The sequence below is a fragment of the Microcaecilia unicolor genome, chromosome 2, assembly GCF_901765095.1.
Source record: "Microcaecilia unicolor chromosome 2, aMicUni1.1, whole genome shotgun sequence".
Classification (NCBI taxonomy): Eukaryota; Metazoa; Chordata; class Amphibia; order Gymnophiona; family Siphonopidae; genus Microcaecilia; species Microcaecilia unicolor.
In genome coordinates this window covers 281,751,128-281,769,996 of record NC_044032.1, presented here as the reverse complement: position 1 = coordinate 281,769,996, position 18,869 = coordinate 281,751,128, and the positions used below count along the sequence as shown (strand labels likewise).

Genomic DNA, 18,869 nt, shown 5'->3' with positions numbered 1-18,869 from the left:
CTCTGCCATCCTCCCATCTGTTTTCCCTCTTTCTCTCCCCATCCTTCCATTTTCCCTCTTTCTCTGCCATCCTCCCATCTGTTTTCCCTCTTTCTCTCCCCATCCTTCCATTTTCCCTCTTTCTCCCCATCCTGCCATCTGTTTTCCCTCTTTCTTTCCCCATCCTTCCATTTTCCCTCTTTCTCTGCCATCCTCCCATCTGTTTTCCCTCTTTCTCTCCCCATCCTTCCATTTTTCCTCTTTCTTCCCATCCTGCCATCCATTTTCCCTCTCCCATTCAGGCCCACCAGCCCCAGCTCCCATTGCCGGCCACTGCTGCTTTTCCTGATGAGCAGCAGGGCCGGCGCTACAAAAAGAAGAAGCGCTCAGCTGACTGAGCTGAGCGCCAACGCGTCGATAAGAACAAGAAAAAATGTTTTTTAAAAAACGCGGCACTGCACGCAGCCTCGAAGCATTGGCTGCTGGCTCTGCAGGCTCCTTCCGTCTCTTACGTCACTGCCCCTGCTTCGCTACAGGGGCAGTGATGTAAGAGACGGGAGGAGCCTGCACAGAGCCAGCAGCCAATGCTTCGAGGCTGCCTGCGGTGCCGCAGTTTTTAAAAAACATTTTTTCTTGTTCTTATCGACGCGTTGGCGCTCAGCTCAGTCAGCTGAGCGCTTCTTCTTTTTGTAGCGCCGCAGCAATGGGAGCTGGCGCTGGGCGGGCCTGGGCCAGGCCCACCCAGGCCCACCCGTAGCTACGCCCCTGATATACACATGTAAAGAGCAGCATATACATTTGCAGACTGCATGCACATATGTAAATGGTGATTAGAAAGCTGCTATACTGTACAGAGATTTCCAGATGAAGTGGTAGGGACACAGTTTGAGAAGGACAAAAATCTACACATGTAGTCCCCCATTTTGTATGAAAAAAAATGTCCCTGTCAGGTTTTAAACCAGCTCAGAGGCGCACACAGATTTTTAAAAATGTTTGTTTCAGCCATGCTTTACACAAGGGATTAAAGGAGTAATTACCCCTAATCTCCCTTTATTTTGCCCTAAAAAATGAAGAAAAATAAAAATTGTGGCCTTGTTACGTAATTGGCAGCACTTACATGTCTAGGTTTGCAAAATGGGACTGCTACACATAGAAGCACTGCAACTTACACATGGAACATACAAAACCGCTAGCACATCCATGTGGAAGCTGCCAAATATGTGCCATACATGTTTTCAATGTGTATATTTGTATAATAGCTGCTCTCACTAACGTGCACTCCTGTAGGTATTTTAGAAAAGGCTTTGTAGTGGCACTGGAACTGAGCATATCCCGACCTGAACATCTCAAGTCCAATCTCTGTGTTGTAGGTAAAATGAGTCTTCATGTGTGGGTACTTTTTTACTGTCAATTTTCAAAGAAAGAATAGGTGTATACTTTCTCTTTAAAACCTAGTGTAAAATCAATGAGAAAAAGTGTCCATGGACTATGCATCAAGATGCAGAGTTTTGAAACTACCCTCAGTTTTATGCTGAAGACTCCCAAGATTTACCTCTCTCCTACAGAAATTTAATTGAGTCCAATTCCTAATCTCAGCCTGAATATCCCATCATGTGACAAAGACAGAATGTCTCATCTTTTCCCCATAAACTTATTTACCCCAGTCCTCTTTTGTATTAGTGGATGGCACGCTCTTCTTTTCGGCTCCATTCACCCATACCCGTGGAATGATCTTTGATGCTTCCCTCTTCTGTACACATATATTTAACACATTGTTAAGCATGCTGGTTTTTCTTTCTCAACATTGCTAAAATCAACCCCTTCCTTTCTAAGCACATTAAAACGTTATTCAACTAGATCATTACCTGCAGCTTAGACTACGATTTGGGTTTCTGACAAGTACTTGTGACTTGGCTTGGCCACTGTTGGGAAAACAGAATACTGGGCTACATGAACCACTGGTCTGACCCAGTATGGCTACTCTTATGTTCTTATGTACTGCAACCTCTTCCTTGTGGGTCTCACAGAAAACCATCTTTCTCAACTGTAATCTGTTCAAAATGCAGCTGTATGACTTTTCAATATCATTACAACCTCTCCTCAAGTCAACCCATCTGCTTCCACATCGATATCAAGCATCTAGCGCTTGCCTACAATGCAGTCACTTTCCAGTTCATTATTTCTCTTCCCTCTTCCTACAATTTTTCTCGTGAACTCCGTTCATCTGTCAACTTAGGCTTACTTTTGTCCTTCTCCTCCACTAGCAACTTCAGTCTATGCTTATTCAACTTTGATGTGCCATTTGCCAGAAAGAGACTTCTTAGGTCAGTGTGTCAAGCTCCCTCTTGGACCATATTCAAAACCAGTTGACGGGGTAAATTCAGTAAATGGCGCCAAAAGTTAGGTACTGGGATGATGCATGCTAAGCATGAATTCTATAAAGGCAGTTAGTTCTACATGCCAAAAGCTATAGTAAAGGCTTGCACCTAACTACTGTCAGTTAAGCACAGAAACGGGAGTATTCTATCCTTGAAATGTTCCTGTCTTGCCCATGACCCTCTCATGGCCACGCCCCATTTGGAGTTATGTGCTATAAATTTAGGCGTGCAGTTTATAGAATAGGGCATAGATCAGTTATGTGGATAACTGCTAAACTGTGCCAATTAGCACTTTTTAAGGCCAATTATTGATAGCTATTGCTAATTAAGCCAATTAGTTTGTACGCGTAACTGACCCTTTTCTGTAACTGTGTGTCCAACTGTGCAACTAATTTGGGTGCTGTTTATAGAATTTGGGGGTAACAGCTCACCTTTCTGGAGTTGGTTTTATATCCTGACCACTTATTTATTACACATTCTCCTAGAATCTTTCATTTGTCTTGATCTGGTGACACTTTAGAAATGATTTCTAATAGTAATAATAGTAGCGGTAGTATTAGTAGTAATAATTTGTTCTTCTGATGATATCTGCTGGCTGATTTATGTGTGCCACTGAATAGGTTACAGCTTGTGCTCTCTGTAATACTCAACATGGGGGAAGGAGGAGGAAAGCAAAGCTCTGTAGTATGGTTTTTGCTCTAAAAGGTGACTGCTTCTGCCAACCTTGCCAAGATAGTTGATTCATGTTTTAGATGGTCTTCACATGATATAAGATGCAAGTCAGTTGCTGATGGCTCTATGAAAGACCTCTAGGATTAGAACTAAATTACTTGCACAGCTTGGATACTCTTGTATATAGAACCATTTATGGCACTTGGGGGTATTTTTCAAAGTTTTACATGCATAAAGGAGGTTCCTCAATTATCCAGCTAAAAGATAAAAACAATCGTTTGCTCAACTTTACCTTCTTCAGATCCATGCTTTGTATCATTATGGATTTGTAAGCCACATTTCTTATATGACCCATCAATTCCAACAGCCACTCCATTCTCTTCAGTACTCCTACAAGAAAAATCATTTTATATTATTTCTCTATCTCAAATGTTTCTGAACACCACAAATTCCTGAATGTACAAAAAATATTGCTAATTATGGAAAGTTCAAGTTCCATCACTTACTGTTTTACCCGGAAGATACAGGAATATTTTATTGTGAAAGCATATTGCAATGAACTGTCCCTTCCCAGTATGCAAACCAGTGTGTCCCCAACATCTGCTTGTTTTTGACATTAGGAAGTAGCTTTATAAAAGGCCACCTAGGTGAAAAGTCCAAAAAAGCACTTAGTCACAGACACCTTTCTGCCTTTATAAAATAGGTGCCCAGAATTAGCCCCAAAAGTGTGCAAATGCCAAGGCACACATTTACACCTGCTGCAAAGAAGATATAAATCTGTGTATAGATTCTGTGTGAGTACGGGTGTATTTTATAAAAAATACAACTGCATTGCAAGTCTGCTTATGCTCCACCTAAACTAAACCTTCAGGAGCACCTAAGTATGCTCCATTTAAATGTATGCTCTTATCTTACAAGGTCTGAATCAGAGTTTAAGAAGATATTATGTGGGATATCCTATATAATAATTCTCACCTCCAACGTTCTGAGGCTGCCTGGAACCGTGGGTCACTCGGAGGTGGTCTGCTAGATGGAGTAGATAATAGTGACGTCAGGGAGAGGGGAGGAGCCGCGATGCAGGGAGCTTCGAATCGGCTGCGGCGAGTGTCCAATGGGAGGCTTCCGACCCAGCCAGCAGCAAACAGCGACCCAGGCAGGGGGAGGAGTAGGTACTCCTCCCCCTGCCTAGGAATCGCTCGAGACTGCCTGCCAACCACCCGCGCACACTAACCGCCCTCAAAAAACCGCCGCCGCCCTTTCCTCTCCAAGTCCGGATTCGGACGCCTCGGGTGAAGCCGTCAGGAGGTGGTCAAGAGTGTGGACCGCAATGCGCAGAAGGTGAGAAGCGCTGGGAATGCGACAAAGGGGCCCTGGATCTCTCGGTGAACTGGCAGTGGCGAGGAGGCGACGAAGCGGGCCCTGTTAGAGGCAAACATGCAAGAGGAGCGGGAGATCCGCAGGCTGGAGAAGAGCCTGCGGCTGCATAAGCAGTGGAATAAGAGCATTTTGCCCAGGACGGACTGGATTATATTCTGGGTGCGTTGGAACCTGGAACCGCTGACTCTGCCCTATACGAGAGTGAGGAGGAGACGGAGGAAGCTGGCACACAGGACACTGCCGGCAGTGATCACAAGAAGGCCAAAGTGACTCGGGGGAGGGAGTGGAGGAACATGACGATACTGATGAAAAGCATGACCCCCCAGGAACAGCAGAATGATCCCAAGGTGTCTGGAGGAGAGCTACAAGATCAGCTAAATGATAGCAGGACTAAAGACTCCTCTGGAGAGGGGAAGGTATGATGGCTCACAGACATATCTCTCTCTGTCTCACACTCACACACAGGAGCTGCTGCTTCACATTGTCGTTTTTAAATTGTTGTTCCATCTGAAACAAGTCTAAAGCTGTTTCAACTGCATAGACAGTGCCTTAAAATGTGGAGGACACAAGGAGGGGAGGGGGGGGAGACAGACAGACCCTGCAACTGTGAGGGAGGGGGGACCCTGCAACTGTGAGGGAGGGAGGGAGGGGGGACCCTGCAACTGGGAGGGAGAGCCCTGCAACTGGGAGGGAGGGAGGGGGGAGGGAAGGGGGGAGCCTGCAACTGTGAGGGAGGGAGGACCCTGCAACTGGGAAAAAGGGAGATAGACAGGGGACCCCACTGCAACTGGGAGACAGACAGGGGGACGATGACGACAACGATGACGACCCTGGAACTGGGAGGGAAGGGGGACCCTGGCACATGCTCTCATTGTCACACACACACTCACACCCAGTCTCACTCTCTCTCTGTCACACACACTCGCACATTCACTCTCTCTCACACAGTCACTCTCATACACACTCTCTCCGAGGAAAACCTTGCTAGCGCCCGTTTCCTTTAAAACAGAAACGGGCCTTTTTTTACTAGTGATATATAAAATATAACACTTAAACTAAAGAGACCGATGATGAACACTGTGCTTAATTCTTAAAACTATATAAACCTCTTACTGGTTTTGAGTTGCACAACTGAGGTCTGTTTAAACCATCACTAAAAACAATTTCTGGGATATTATATATTTGGACTGTACCATAGATTTGAGTGGTATACAGTTCGGCCAGAGTCGGGGTTAACATTGCCATATGTATTGAAGTTTGCTCTTATCTTTGTGGCATGTGCATGGTCTTTTGAGTGCTGGCGGTAACGTCAAACCTAGGGTGTGATCTCTGCCGATAATAGTGTGCTTGATCACTTGGCAAAATTCCCCTGAAGAAGCAAGTTATTGGCAAAATGATGATCCACGTCGTGATTATTATACACACAGATTTGATTTGGAGGAATAATCATATTGGGATAATGAAATTCAACAAGGCTTCTAAAAAAAAAAATCAAATGTCTCATCAGGATGGCATAACGTAGACAATAGTACACATTACGATAAGTACATAGATTTAGAGTTGTATTTTTGGCTTTTAATACAGTATGCAGTACTTGTGAAGGGACTGCCAGTGTGCGATGATAGGAAATTTGGATGCCTTTTTTGACAAAAAATTGGACCCTATTTATGTTTTGTAAACACACAAATTCTTATGTAAAAATAGGTTCTTATATAATAATGCTGGCTATAATTAATGAGACTGGTTCATTATGATTTACAGCTACAATTGGGTACTGGGATTTTATTTCAAATTTAGTAGGCTCCTGGCACTGTTTCTTTTATGTGTATTTTTTATGCATGAATTCCCTTGTACAATTTTATAAGAGCCATTTTCCATGTATAAAACAGGGGTTTATACATAGTAACATAGTAGATGGCAGCAGATAAAGACCTGTATGGCCCATCCAGTCTGCCCAACAAGATCAACGCGTAGCATAAGGTATGATGTGATAATACATATGCATACTTGATCTTGATTTGTCCTTGACATTTTCAGCTCACAGGCTATAGAAGTCTGCCTGCACTAGTCTTGCTCTCCAACTACTGAAGCTGTCATTGAAGCTTCACTCCAGCCCATCCAACTTTGCCCAGCTATGATCAGGGCACAGACCGCAGAATTCTGCCCGGTACTGGCTTTGCTTCCCAATTATTTCCCAGTTATATGCAAGAAATTATTTATAAAATTACCCCCTACATGTTTTTTTTTCACTGAATATTATTAAGAAATTAATTTCTTTCAATGGGGAAAAGGGAAAGTGAAATGGGACTTCTTATACTGCCTTTCTGTGGTTTTTGCAACTACATTCAAAGTGGTTACATAGTATATATACGGGTACTTATTTGTACCTGGGGCAATGGAGAGTTAAATGACTTGCTCAGAGTCACAAGGAGCTGCAGTGGGAATCAAAACCAGTTCCCTAGGATCAAAGTCCACTGAACTAACCACTAAGCTTCTCCAGGCAGATAAACAGAAGTTTATGCACAACATATCATTAATGTATTATCACTGAGCACATCTATCTCAGATAAAACACATTAGTGCTCACTGGAGAAAGAAAATACACAAATTATAACTTCAAGCTCCATCCTTACTCTACTATTATGACATTCTACTGTTACTTCCAGTAGGTGAAAACCTTTATGTTGCCTACAAATGTAACAAATAAATAAATATTGGGATGAATACTACATTGATGGTATATTGAATTTATCAACCCTGTAGTTCCAGTTAGATCTAAGATCTTACAAGACAGTGGGCTACAAAAATGAGCCAATAACCTCAACCCATTTCCCAATAAAGACGTATTTATGCTACAAAATAATTAGTGCTGTTGATTAGGCACCACTAACATTTGCAATTAAAGCACAGATGTTAATGCTGACCACGGCAGCCTGAAGAGCATCCACCCCCTCCTGAAGTCTCCCAGAAGAAACCTCTTTCCCAGAAGTTCCCCCCACAAGAACATCAACTTCCCTCATGAAGACCTACCCACTCCCTTTAGGTCCCCTAGGCCTATCTTAAGGACACCCTGGTGGTCTAGAGTAGGATAGGCAGGAGCGATCCCCACTCACTCCTGTCCATGCCAGATCTAGGTTCAAAATGGTATGGTAGAGTAACAGTTGTTTCTGACCCCTAGCAGTAGTACTACAAGACTACAGTCTACAGGAAGCGGATGCATATTTTGAATCTGGAGCTGGAAATGGGCAGGAATGAGTGGGGATTGCTCTTTGGGAGGGGTGAATACTCTTGGGGGTCTTCAAGAGAGGGGTCTTCAAGAGAGGGGCCTTCCAGTGGGGGCAAGAGTGGGTGGAGGGACTTTCAGAGGTGGGTTGCTCTCGGGGGCTTCGGGGGGTGGGGGGATCAGTAAAACTAAAAGTGATATTCAGCAGCACTATCTGGGCAGCAACTGAAAATGCAATTAACTGCAATCAAAATTTTTAATTGGAAGACTAATTGTGATTAAAAATTTTCATTGAACAACAGCTATAAAAATTATACATTATCACAGAATCAGAATTGGTCACGTACATGCTTGAGCAAGCTAACAAGACAAAATGTGAATGTGGGAGAGATAATTCCAATGTTGGAGATATTAAAAATAAGACATACTAATTGTAGTTTGTACAGTGATCTTCCGCTGAAAGCAGTTTTCTCACAAAAAAAAACTAAGTTACCTGTAGCAGGTGTTCTCTGAGAACAGCAGGCATATATTCTCACATGTGGGTGTGCCCCCACCGTACATGTGGGGGGCGCCTTCCCGCCCGATGATCGAGCATGGAACCAGCAGTACAGTACTAAAGCTAAGAAGACAACTCCAAGGGGAGACAGGAAGGATGTGAGAATATATGTCCTCGGAGAACACCTGCTACAGGTAATTAAGTTAGCTTTCTCCGAGGACAAACTGGCACAATATTCTCACATGTAGGACTCACTAGCTACCAGGCTCACAACATAAATGAATCTTGGCAAATAAGTAGCCAGTGAGCCTGGTGGAAAAAAAAGGTCAGAGGGTGGAGTTGACTTAAATAATAAAAAGATTCTGCAGGACCGATTGTCCAAACCGGCTATCCCACCTAGAATGCTTCTCCAGACAGTAGTGAGCAGTGAAGGTGTGGACAGAAACCACGTTGTTACCTTGCAAATTTCCTCAATGGAGGCAGAGAGGAAATGGACTACTGAAGCTGCCATAGCTCTTACAATGTGAGCAGTGACACGGCCATGGAGAGTCAGCCCAGCTGAGAATACGTGCAGGAGGTACAGTCAGCCAGCCAGCCAGCCAAGTGGAGATGGTATGTTTGATGATGGCAATCCCCAATCTGTTAGGGTCGAAGGGTACAAAAAGCTGGGAGGACTTCCTATGGGGTTTGTATGCTCCAGATAATAAGCTAGAGTGTGCTTGCAGTCTAAGGTATGCAGTGCTGCTTCTCCAGGATGAGAGTGTGGCTTAGGAAAGAAGACAGGAAGTACAATGGACTGATTGAGGTGGAACTCTGATACCACTTTAGGGAGGCATTATGTGTGGGTTCGGAGAACAACCCTGTCATTGTAGAACATGGAATAAGGAGGGTCCGCCACCGGGGTTGAAGTTCACTTACTCTTCTGGCAGAAGTAAGAGCTATTAAGAATACTACCTTATATGTGAGGAACTTTAAAGAACAAGAATGAAGTGGTTCAAAAGGAGGTTTCATGAGAGCTGTGGGAATGACATTAAGAGCCGACACCACCGCAGGATGAACAGAAACTGATTTATTATCAACTTTGAACTGAAATGCGCTAATGGAATTAAAGTGTACTCTGACTGAGCTGGTTTTCAGGTCAGAATCTGAAAGATGGAGGAGACACTCCATAAGGGTGGGCAAAGAGCTCCTAGCAGGGTCCAGTGCTCAGGCTGCATACCAGAGGGGAAATCTTTTTCACTTGAAATGGTAATGTTTCTGTGTAGAAGACTTCCTAGAAGCTAGGAGTATCCTAGAGACTTTGTAAGAAAGGTATAAGGAATGAGAAACCAAGCCATCAGGACTAGAGAGCAAGGGTCTGGGTGGAGAAGGAACCCTTCGTTCTGTGTTACTAGAGTTGGAAAAGGATCCAATCTCAATGGCTCCTTGCATGATAACTCTAGAAGAGAAAACCAGATTTGCCATGGCCAGTAAGGAGCAATTAGGATCATGGTCCCCTGGTCTTGACATAGTTTAAGAAGAGTTTTCCATATGAGAGTTAGGGGAAAGGCATATAGAAGGGTCCGTTCCCAGTGGAGCAAGAAGGCACCTGAGGCTGTATGGTTGGGAATATACATCCTGGAACAAAAGCAGGGAAACGATGTTTTGAGAAGAAGTGAAGAGGTCTATTGTTGGGGTCCTCCACTGCTGGAATATTCTATGAACTACAGAGATGCAGAGGGGTCATTCATAAGGCTGAAGGACTCTGCTCAATTTGTCTGCCACAGCATTCTGTTTGCTAGCTAGGTAAACAGCTCTTACAGAGATGTTTCAAGAAGCTGCCCAGGTCCATATCTGGATTGCTTGGTAAGAACCTGTTTCTCTTTGTTTCTTCAGGTAATACATGGTAACCTGGTTGTCCTTGCAAACCAGTATTATCTGATTGAGATTGTGGTCTTGGAAAATTATGAGGGCATTCCAGACTGCTTGCAATTCCAGGAGGTTGATATGTCATTGTCTCTGCTGTGAAGACCAAGAACACTGCTTGTGGAGACCATCTACGTGAGCATCCCAACCTACCATGGAGGCAATCCATGGGATACCATCCACCACCAGCTATTACGCAGAGCTATTTTGAGTGTTCCATTTTGGATTTTATTTACTTTTTTTGCTGAAAGTATCTACCTGACCCTTGAGGCAGGCACAGTGTGTGCCGAAACAAGGCCCTTGTCGGGTCTTTTGAAATAAAAGATTTTATATTGTTCCACTTTTGAAAGCCCATTTCTGTTTCAGTTTAAACAGAGCCATCAGAATGGGTGAAGCAAGCAGGGTGACTTGCCATAGCTTCCAAATACTGAGGGGGGGGGGGGGGGGTACAGCACAGTGACCATTTTGATTGCAAGCCTGTGTGTATTCAGACTCAAAAAGGAAAGGAGGCATCAAATGCAACCTTTGCCTGAGTTCTGTTTTGTCCAACAACTGCCCTAAAAGACAAACAGAGGTTTATCATATCCAATCTATGTTTAATTATGTAACAGGAAAAGCACAAAAATGTCAATGGGCATCTGTAGCCTGTACATAAGTACATAAGTACATAAGTAGTGCCATACTGGGAAAGACCAAAGGTCCATCTAGCCCAGCATCCTGTCACCGACAGTGGCCAATCCAGGTCAAGGGCACCTGGCACGCTCCCCAAACGTAAAAACATTCCAGACAAGTTATACCTAAAAATGCGGAATTTTTCCAAGTCCATTTAATAGCGGTCTATGGACTTGTCCTTTAGGAATCTATCTAACCCCTTTTTAAACTCCGTCAAGCTAACCGCCCGTACCACGTTCTCCGGCAACGAATTCCAGAGTCTAATTACACGTTGGGTGAAGAAAAATTTTCTCCGATTCGTTTTAAATTTACCACACTGTAGCTTCAACTCATGCCCTCTAGTCCTATTATTTTTGGATAGCGTGAACAGTCGCTTCACATCCACCCGATCCATTCCACTCATTATTTTATACACTTCTATCATATCTCCCCTCAGCCGTCTCTTCTCCAAGCTGAAAAGCCCTAGCCTTCTCAGCCTCTCTTCATAGGAAAGTCGTCCCATCCCCATTATCATTTTCGTCGCCCTTCGCTGTACCTTTTCCAATTCTACTATATCTTTTTTGAGATACGGAGACCAGTACTGAACACAATACTCCAGGTGCGGTCGCACCATGGAGCGATACAACGGCATTATAACATCCGCACACCTGGACTCCATACCCTTCCTAATAACACCCAACATTCTATTTGCTTTCCTAGCCGCAGCAGCACACTGAGCAGAAGGTTTCAGCGTATCATCGACGACGACACCCAGATCCCTTTCTTGATCCGTAACTCCTAACGCGGAACCTTGCAAGACGTAGCTATAATTCGGGTTCCTCTTACCCACATGCATCACTTTGCACTTGTCAACATTGAACTTCATCTGCCACTTGCACGCCCATTCTCCCAGTCTCGCAAGGTCCTCCTGTAATCGTTCACATTCCTCCTGCGACTTGACGACCCTGAATAATTTTGTGTCATCGGCGAATTTAATTACCTCACTAGTTATTCCCATCTCTAGGTCATTTATAAATACATTAAAAAGCAACGGACCCAGCACAGACCCCTGCGGGACCCCACTAACTACCCTCCTCCACTGAGAATACTGGCCACGCAATCCTACTCTCTGCTTCCTATCTTTCAACCAGTTCTTAATCCATAATAATACCCTACCTCCGATTCCATGACTCTGCAATTTCTTCAGGAGTCTTTCGTGCGGCACTTTGTCAAACGCCTTCTGAAAATCCAGATATACAATATCAACCGGCTCCCCATTGTCCACATGTTTGCTTACCCCCTCAAAAAAATGCATTAGATTGGTGAGGCAAGACTTCCCTTCACTAAATCCGTGCTGACTTTGTCTCATCAGTCCATGTTTTTGTATATGCTCTGCAATTTTATTCTTAATAATAGCCTCCACCATCTTGCCCGGCACCGACGTCAGACTCACCGGTCTATAATTTCCCGGATCTCCTCTGGAACCTTTCTTAAAAATCGGAGTAACATTGGCTACCCTCCAGTCTTCCGGTATTACACTCGATTTTAGGGACAGATTGCATATTTCTAACAGTAGCTCCGCAAGTTCATTTTTTAGTTCTATTAATACTCTGGGATGAATACCATCAGGTCCCGGTGATTTACTACTCTTCAGCTTGCTGAACTGACCCATTACATCCTCCAAGGTTACAGAGAATTTGTTTAGTTTCTCCGACTCCCCCGCTTCAAATATTCTTTCCGGCACCGGTGTCCCCCCCAAATCCTCCTTGGTGAAGATCGAAGCAAAGAATTCATTTAATTTCTCCGCTACGGCTTTGTCCTCCTTGATCGCCCCTTTAACACCATTTTCGTCCAGCGGCCCAACCGACTCTTTGGCCGGTTTCCTGCTTTTAATGTATCTAATGTACTGCAACTATAAAACAATTTCTTTCCCATTCCAATGTGGTAATTCTCAATTTTCACTTTTTCCCTAGAGTCTCACTACATCATACCCACAATAGTTTTTTTCCTCTTTAAAATGTACTTTTTATACACAAGTGAAATGTACTGATCCTAAATTGTCAGTAACGGGAAGAGCGATATGTTAGTGACAGCCAAGTGTTAGATATGACTTGTGTTAAGATGCCATGAAACGTAATGTGAGGTTTATTCTGTATTGCTCTGTTGGATATTGTATTTCTTGTCAATAAAGACTTCATGCAAATAAAAAAAAAAAAAAGTACTTTTTATAGTAATTTGGAATGGCTTGGGAGATAAGCTAGGAGGATACCAGGCGAAGCAACAGAATTCTTTAGAGGTGTTACATACTCTAAAAACTAAAACTAGATCTATAGATACAGTTAGCTATCCTGACTTGGGAGCAACTGGAAAAGCTGGAGAAAAAAAAATGAATTAGAACCTCTCAGCATACAGTTCTGAAATATGAACCCAACAAGCAAACTCATGTCATTGAGTGGAATGATATCTAGCCCCTCTCTATTGGCTGAAAGGTGAACACTTCTTAATCTACAACAGCGGATAATCATTAATTATATACAACTGTTCTTTGGTGTCTGCCTGTTTTAGATATTTAGCCTTTCTATTGTGTTCTTACCTGTATTTTCATGACTTACGAGCCGTGCTTGATATAAACCTTGCATCATCATCCAAACAACAGTGTCTTTCTGGTTACAATCAGCACCAACACTAATGACATCGTTTAAACATAGCAAGGGAACGCGGCCTTGAGAGACCAAATACACTCTCATGAAGGTGGCCTTCTCAATATTTTCCTGCAAAGCAAAACATCTTACGTTAACAAAGAACAGATTTCTAAAGGCACAAAAACATGGATTCTATCATTCCAATGGTAAAATGGTAGTTTTCCATTTGTCTGAGAGTCAAAAAGTACCCCCAGATTTTCCTACCCGTTGAGTCCTTGCAAGCCTGATGGTCTGAGATTCACTGTTTTTATTCCAATAAAGGATAGTTTTGTGAACCAGGTTTCCTATTCTCATTTGTTGGTTATCTGTACTGTATCTTTTTTGCTTTGGTGTGTTGTGGGGTTCTGGTTCTTCTCCTTTGATGTCCAGAACTCTTACTATCCCTTTAAATTCAAATTTTAAAACGTGCATACAATAAACAGTTTGGATATTTTTCAGTTACTAAACACCATTCACTCAAAACAGCTAGTCATCTCTATTTAGCAATCGGTGGAAAATGGAGTATTTATCTAATAGTTGTTGAATAAATGCCAATATTGCTATCTACCGATACTACTGTCCAACTGTACACCAGGTATAAAAATAAATTTTGCCAAAGGGCGCAGGTAACTCATTAAATCATATCCTGAATGACACGTGCAGCTCCTAACAGCTCTCCTATGTGCAGCATCATGGTAATATGGACATGATCACCTGTTTTCGAGTGAATGATATTTAGTAATTGAAAAAAACTGCAAACATTCCTTTATCCTCTGTTATGTGCACATAAAACAAATTAAAGAGCCAGAAAAAAATTGGCACCCTGAATACAGAATTTAAATTAAATGGATATAACAAGTTCTGGATATTTTTTATGTGCATTTAAAATTTAGTTTGAAACAGGACTGATGGCTGAAATATGGAGCCATGATTGATAAGAGTTGGGAATCATGCTATTATAGGTCCCTCAAATTTTTTTTATAAGGTAGGATATAGATTTTTGTGACTTTTAAAAAACTTTTTAATTTTTTTAGTTTATCCGCTGAATGACACAACATGGTTATCAACAAGGATCTCAAATCATGTGCAACCTTGTCTCAAAAAAGGTACAGTCCCTTCACACATCTCATTCTTCTCATGAACTGGATACATTTTGCAATATTCAGATTAAAAAGCAGAGGCATGAAGGGGCATTTCTGACTCCATTCACTTCATTGCTGCTTTCTTAGGAACGGCCATCATAGAGCCTGGTATCTGCCACATCTTTGAGGGGTAGTCATGTCTTCATCCCTCCAGTGGTTAGCTGGTCATTTAGGGTACCTTTTTCTGACTTGATCGCAACTGAAACAGGTGTAGATATAAACGTACTTCTTTTCTACCCTAGACCTTATTTTTTTTGTTCTCGCAGAAAGACATCCAGATTGTAAGCCCACCCAAGTCCTGCCCAAAACATGCCTCCTACATGCCCCCCTTACTATCTGGACACACTCAGTAAACAGCATCCAAATTCTGACTTTTTGAAAATTGCAATTTAGTCGTTTTGGCAGCCACTTTGTGCTGATTTTGAGACATTTTTCTCTTTTGAAAATGAGCGTCATAGTATACATTATTTAGGAACATTTCTGAACAATTTCAATTAGTAGCTGAAGCAGATTATGCAGTCCATTTACCAAAATCTCTCCAGTGCAGAGATCTGGGATATATAATTCATTGTGCTGCGTTTATCTATTTGAGAACCGATTAGAACCTTTTTCAGCCAGCAGCATATAAGCCATGCAGGTGGGTATCCGTCGGTCGCGGTCTTTCTGGAAGAGAGGAACCGAGGAAGACATACCTAAAGCTAAGTCTAAATACTTTAAATATACTGTGGCTTAGAGAGTTTTGTAAGTGGCATTTTTGTGGTCACACTGTACCATAGGAGGCTTTTTCTTGCCAATGATGAAGCAGCCCTGCTCCAAGTGTTCCTAACGCAAGTGAGCTTCTTGAGGCTTTTTCCTCCTGTACAGACAGTGACTTGTGGTCATCAGTCAATAGATGAGCTCCCACTAGTTTGTGTACATCCCTTATTTTTGACAGAGGCAGGGAGGGACATACATAAAGCAAGGTTAAAGGGATACAGTCTGATTTTGGACTGGCAAAACAAATGAAAAAGACTATAGAAATCAGAGAGGATTAAGGTGAAGAAAATGTTGGTAGTACCTTTAATTAATAAACCAAGCTAATTTCACTAAAAACACTACTTGATTGCAGTTATGAGCTATGTTTTGTAGAAAGGGCAAGCAATGTAACTTTTGGATGATATTTGGTTCATTTTATTTAGCTAGTGAAACCATACAAAAATAGCTTGTGCATATTCCCTTGGTCAGGCAAACTGTGGAATAGAGATGCATTTTAACTTTTTTTTTTTTTTTTTTTTTTAATAGTGTGAGTAGGCGGTTTCTCTATGAATAAAATTGACTTCCTTGTCAATGATAAAAACACAGAAGTCACTGCAGATCCCAAAGAATCTAGCCACTGGTTCAACATCCAAAGATCATATGGAATCATTGAAAGCTTTCTGCTGATCACAACTGATAACTGAGAATCATATATATAATTTCAGGCCAGAATTTCACTTAAGGGACACACCTAATTTGACAGAATTGGTAAATGAACGAGTATCAGGAGTTTTCTTCTTAGGATTTGCAAAAGACTAACTCTTAACTTTTTGTGATATTAAATATTTCTTTTATTGTAAGAAAGTGCATTCCTGCTTTCTACAAAGTATAAAGGAGTTTAAAAGTGCACTTCAAAAGGGAGGCTATGAAAAAAATGATGAAAACGGTTATGCAAAACTAAAAGGACAGGCTGCCAAGGTTAAGAAAATCCACACCAGATGTAAACTGTTTAAAAATGCCATCTTGGAAGCCCTGTCCAGAAGCACTAAATGCCTTAATAAAAAAAAAGGCCAAATGACTGCTGGCATGGGTCAAAGGTAAGGTGAAAGAGGTTATTATATAGCCAGAACACCTTTCAAAAAATGTTTCGTATCTTCTTCATCCAGAAAATCTAGATGAAGAAGATATGAAACAGTTTAAGCACTAGCAAGGTAGAGGTCACGTGGTGCTATGCAGGAGGGAAGTCGCGTCTGAGCGGAGCTCCTGCGTTTTCCCCTTAACTTTGTCAATTATCTGACCTCCCCGGGATCCTAAACTCTTAGGGAGTACCTGGATTGAAGTGCTGGTTGGAGCGAAAAGAGTTGTCGAGTGGAAACGAATCGCAACTGGGAGATGGCGGCGAAACTCCAAAAAAAGGACAAAAACAAAGTAGCGGAGCCCAAGATGGCGCCCGCTCCGCAGTCGCCGAACACGAGCGTCTGCTCAGTGTGGACTGCCGAAATTACAGCAGAAGTAACGGCGGCTGTGGAGGCGGCATTGGATAAAAAACTACAGGCGATCTTTGACAGAGCAGACTCGGCTCATGAACGCCTAGATGGATTTCACCTGGACTTAGATCATGTTCAACAAAGGGTCAGCGATATCGAAGACCGCATGGTGAACACCGCACAACCTACTGAAGCCTTACAAAAAAAAAATAACAGACCTGGAAAATAAAATTGACGACTTGGAGAACAGATCTAGACGCAACAATTTGCGATTGATTGGGCTATCAGAACAGATTAAAGAATCGGAGCTGGGCAGCTTCCTTGAGTCCTGGATCCCAACGGTGTTGAAAATGAATAATCAGTCAGGACCTATGCGAATTGAACGCGCACACCGATTGGGACCGAAAAATCAAGGCCAGAACCGACCAAGGGCGGTGATTATGAAGCTTCTTAATTATGGGCATAAACAAGCTATTTTACAGGCCCTGCGTACAGGAGCGGAACTTAAGCATGATGGTCAACGTGTCCTGTGCTTCCAAGATTACTCGGCGAGAGTGGCAGCGGCAAGGAAAGAATTCGCGCCGGTTTGTGCGGCACTTCATGGAAAAAAGATTAGATTTGCTCTAATTTACCCGGCGAAACTGAGGGTGCAGCATGGAGGTACCGAGAAGTATTTTGTGGATGTACCAACAGCTAAGGATTTTATTCGAAACCTAACACCGGTGACAACAGACTGACGGAGACTGAAAGGACAGAACATAAATTACTGAGGTTTGACGTACATTTGTATGTACATGCCTGAGGCAGACATGCAAGAGAACTGGCTACCCTTGTTGGAGTTTGGGGGTAAAACTGTTAACTGTATGAAAATGAAAATGTTTTTCTTTTTCTCTTTCCTTCTCTTTAATGGGTTTATACAGTATGTTGTTTCTACATTGTATTAATATAGAAGGTAGACACATGGATGTGGAAGGTCTCCTGGAAGGCCTTGGTTTAGATCTTGATAGGGGATCCCCGGAAAGGGGTTAAAGGATCATGCAAAGGGGATCAAGCACCTTTACGTGACGAGTTCAAAGGTGAACTCAGGGATGGGGGAGGGAGTTGGGAGGGGGGGAGGGAGGGTAGAGAAAGAGCTTTGGAGAAGAAGGGGATTGGAGGGGAAGGGAAAGAGAGGGTGGGCGAGGGTGGGGGGAGGGGGGATGATATACCAAAGTGCTTTAGACCTAGAACTCAGAAGTAGGAATGGGAGAACACGGGAAGAGGAGGAGGAAAGAAGGGAGAGGTGGAGGCTGGGTCACCTTTCCCTTGATATAAGTGGTATCAGCCTAATTGGAGTAATGCTCAATGACCATGGTTAAAGTGGTTTCTTGGAATGTTGGGGGAGTGACATCTCCGGTAAAACGCAGTAAGATATTACAGACCTTAAATAGGAAACGGGTCCATATAGCCATGCTGCAGGAAACGCATCTAACTGCCAAGGAACACAAAAAACTATGTAGGTGGTGGGTGGGAGATTATGTGGACAGCCCCTCCCCAAACAGGAAAGCGGGGGTGATTATTTTGTTCCGTAAAGGGCTTACATTAGTAAAGAAAAAGGTGGTTGTGGACCCTAAGGGTAGATTTGTTATGGCAGAAGTACGGGTGCACAATCGGAATGTACTTTTGGTAAATGTATATGCACCGAATCAATATGACAAGCGATTTTACCGAGAGTTGATGAGGCGGGTGCACTCTTTTGATCACATGCCCATTATTATGTGTGGTGACTTCAACTCAGTTGTTGATCCTCTGATTGATAGCACAGGTACCTCGAGGGTGGGACCTATAGACCTTTCAAGGGGGATCCCGAGGCTGTGTTCTTCAATGGATTTGGTGGACACGTGGCGTTTGTTCCACCCGGGGGAGAGGGATTACACTCACCTTTCTAGGGCGCATGGTACACTATCGCGTATTGATTATATTCTGATATCAGCTAGTGAAGTTAGCTCATTGCTTCAGGCGGAGATAGGAGCGACCCAGGTGTCAGATCATGCCATGGTGTGGGTGCTCCTGTCCCTTGGGGGAGGGGGGAGTCGGAGACCTGGATGGCGCTTCCCCAGGGAACTTTACTATGATAGACAATTTTTGCCCTACATACAGGCCC

The 18,869-nt window shown here is 43.0% G+C and overlaps 1 protein-coding gene across 1 annotated transcript in view; it reads right to left on the bottom strand.

Moving 5' to 3' along the window:
* Positions 1-18,869, bottom strand: part of FOCAD (focadhesin) — a 438,419-nt gene that overhangs the window by 12,299 nt on the left and 407,251 nt on the right. Inside the window, 2 exon segments of the mRNA XM_030194211.1 lie at positions 3,322-3,419; positions 13,275-13,452. Coding sequence (XP_030050071.1) covers positions 3,322-3,419; positions 13,275-13,452 — 276 coding nt within the window.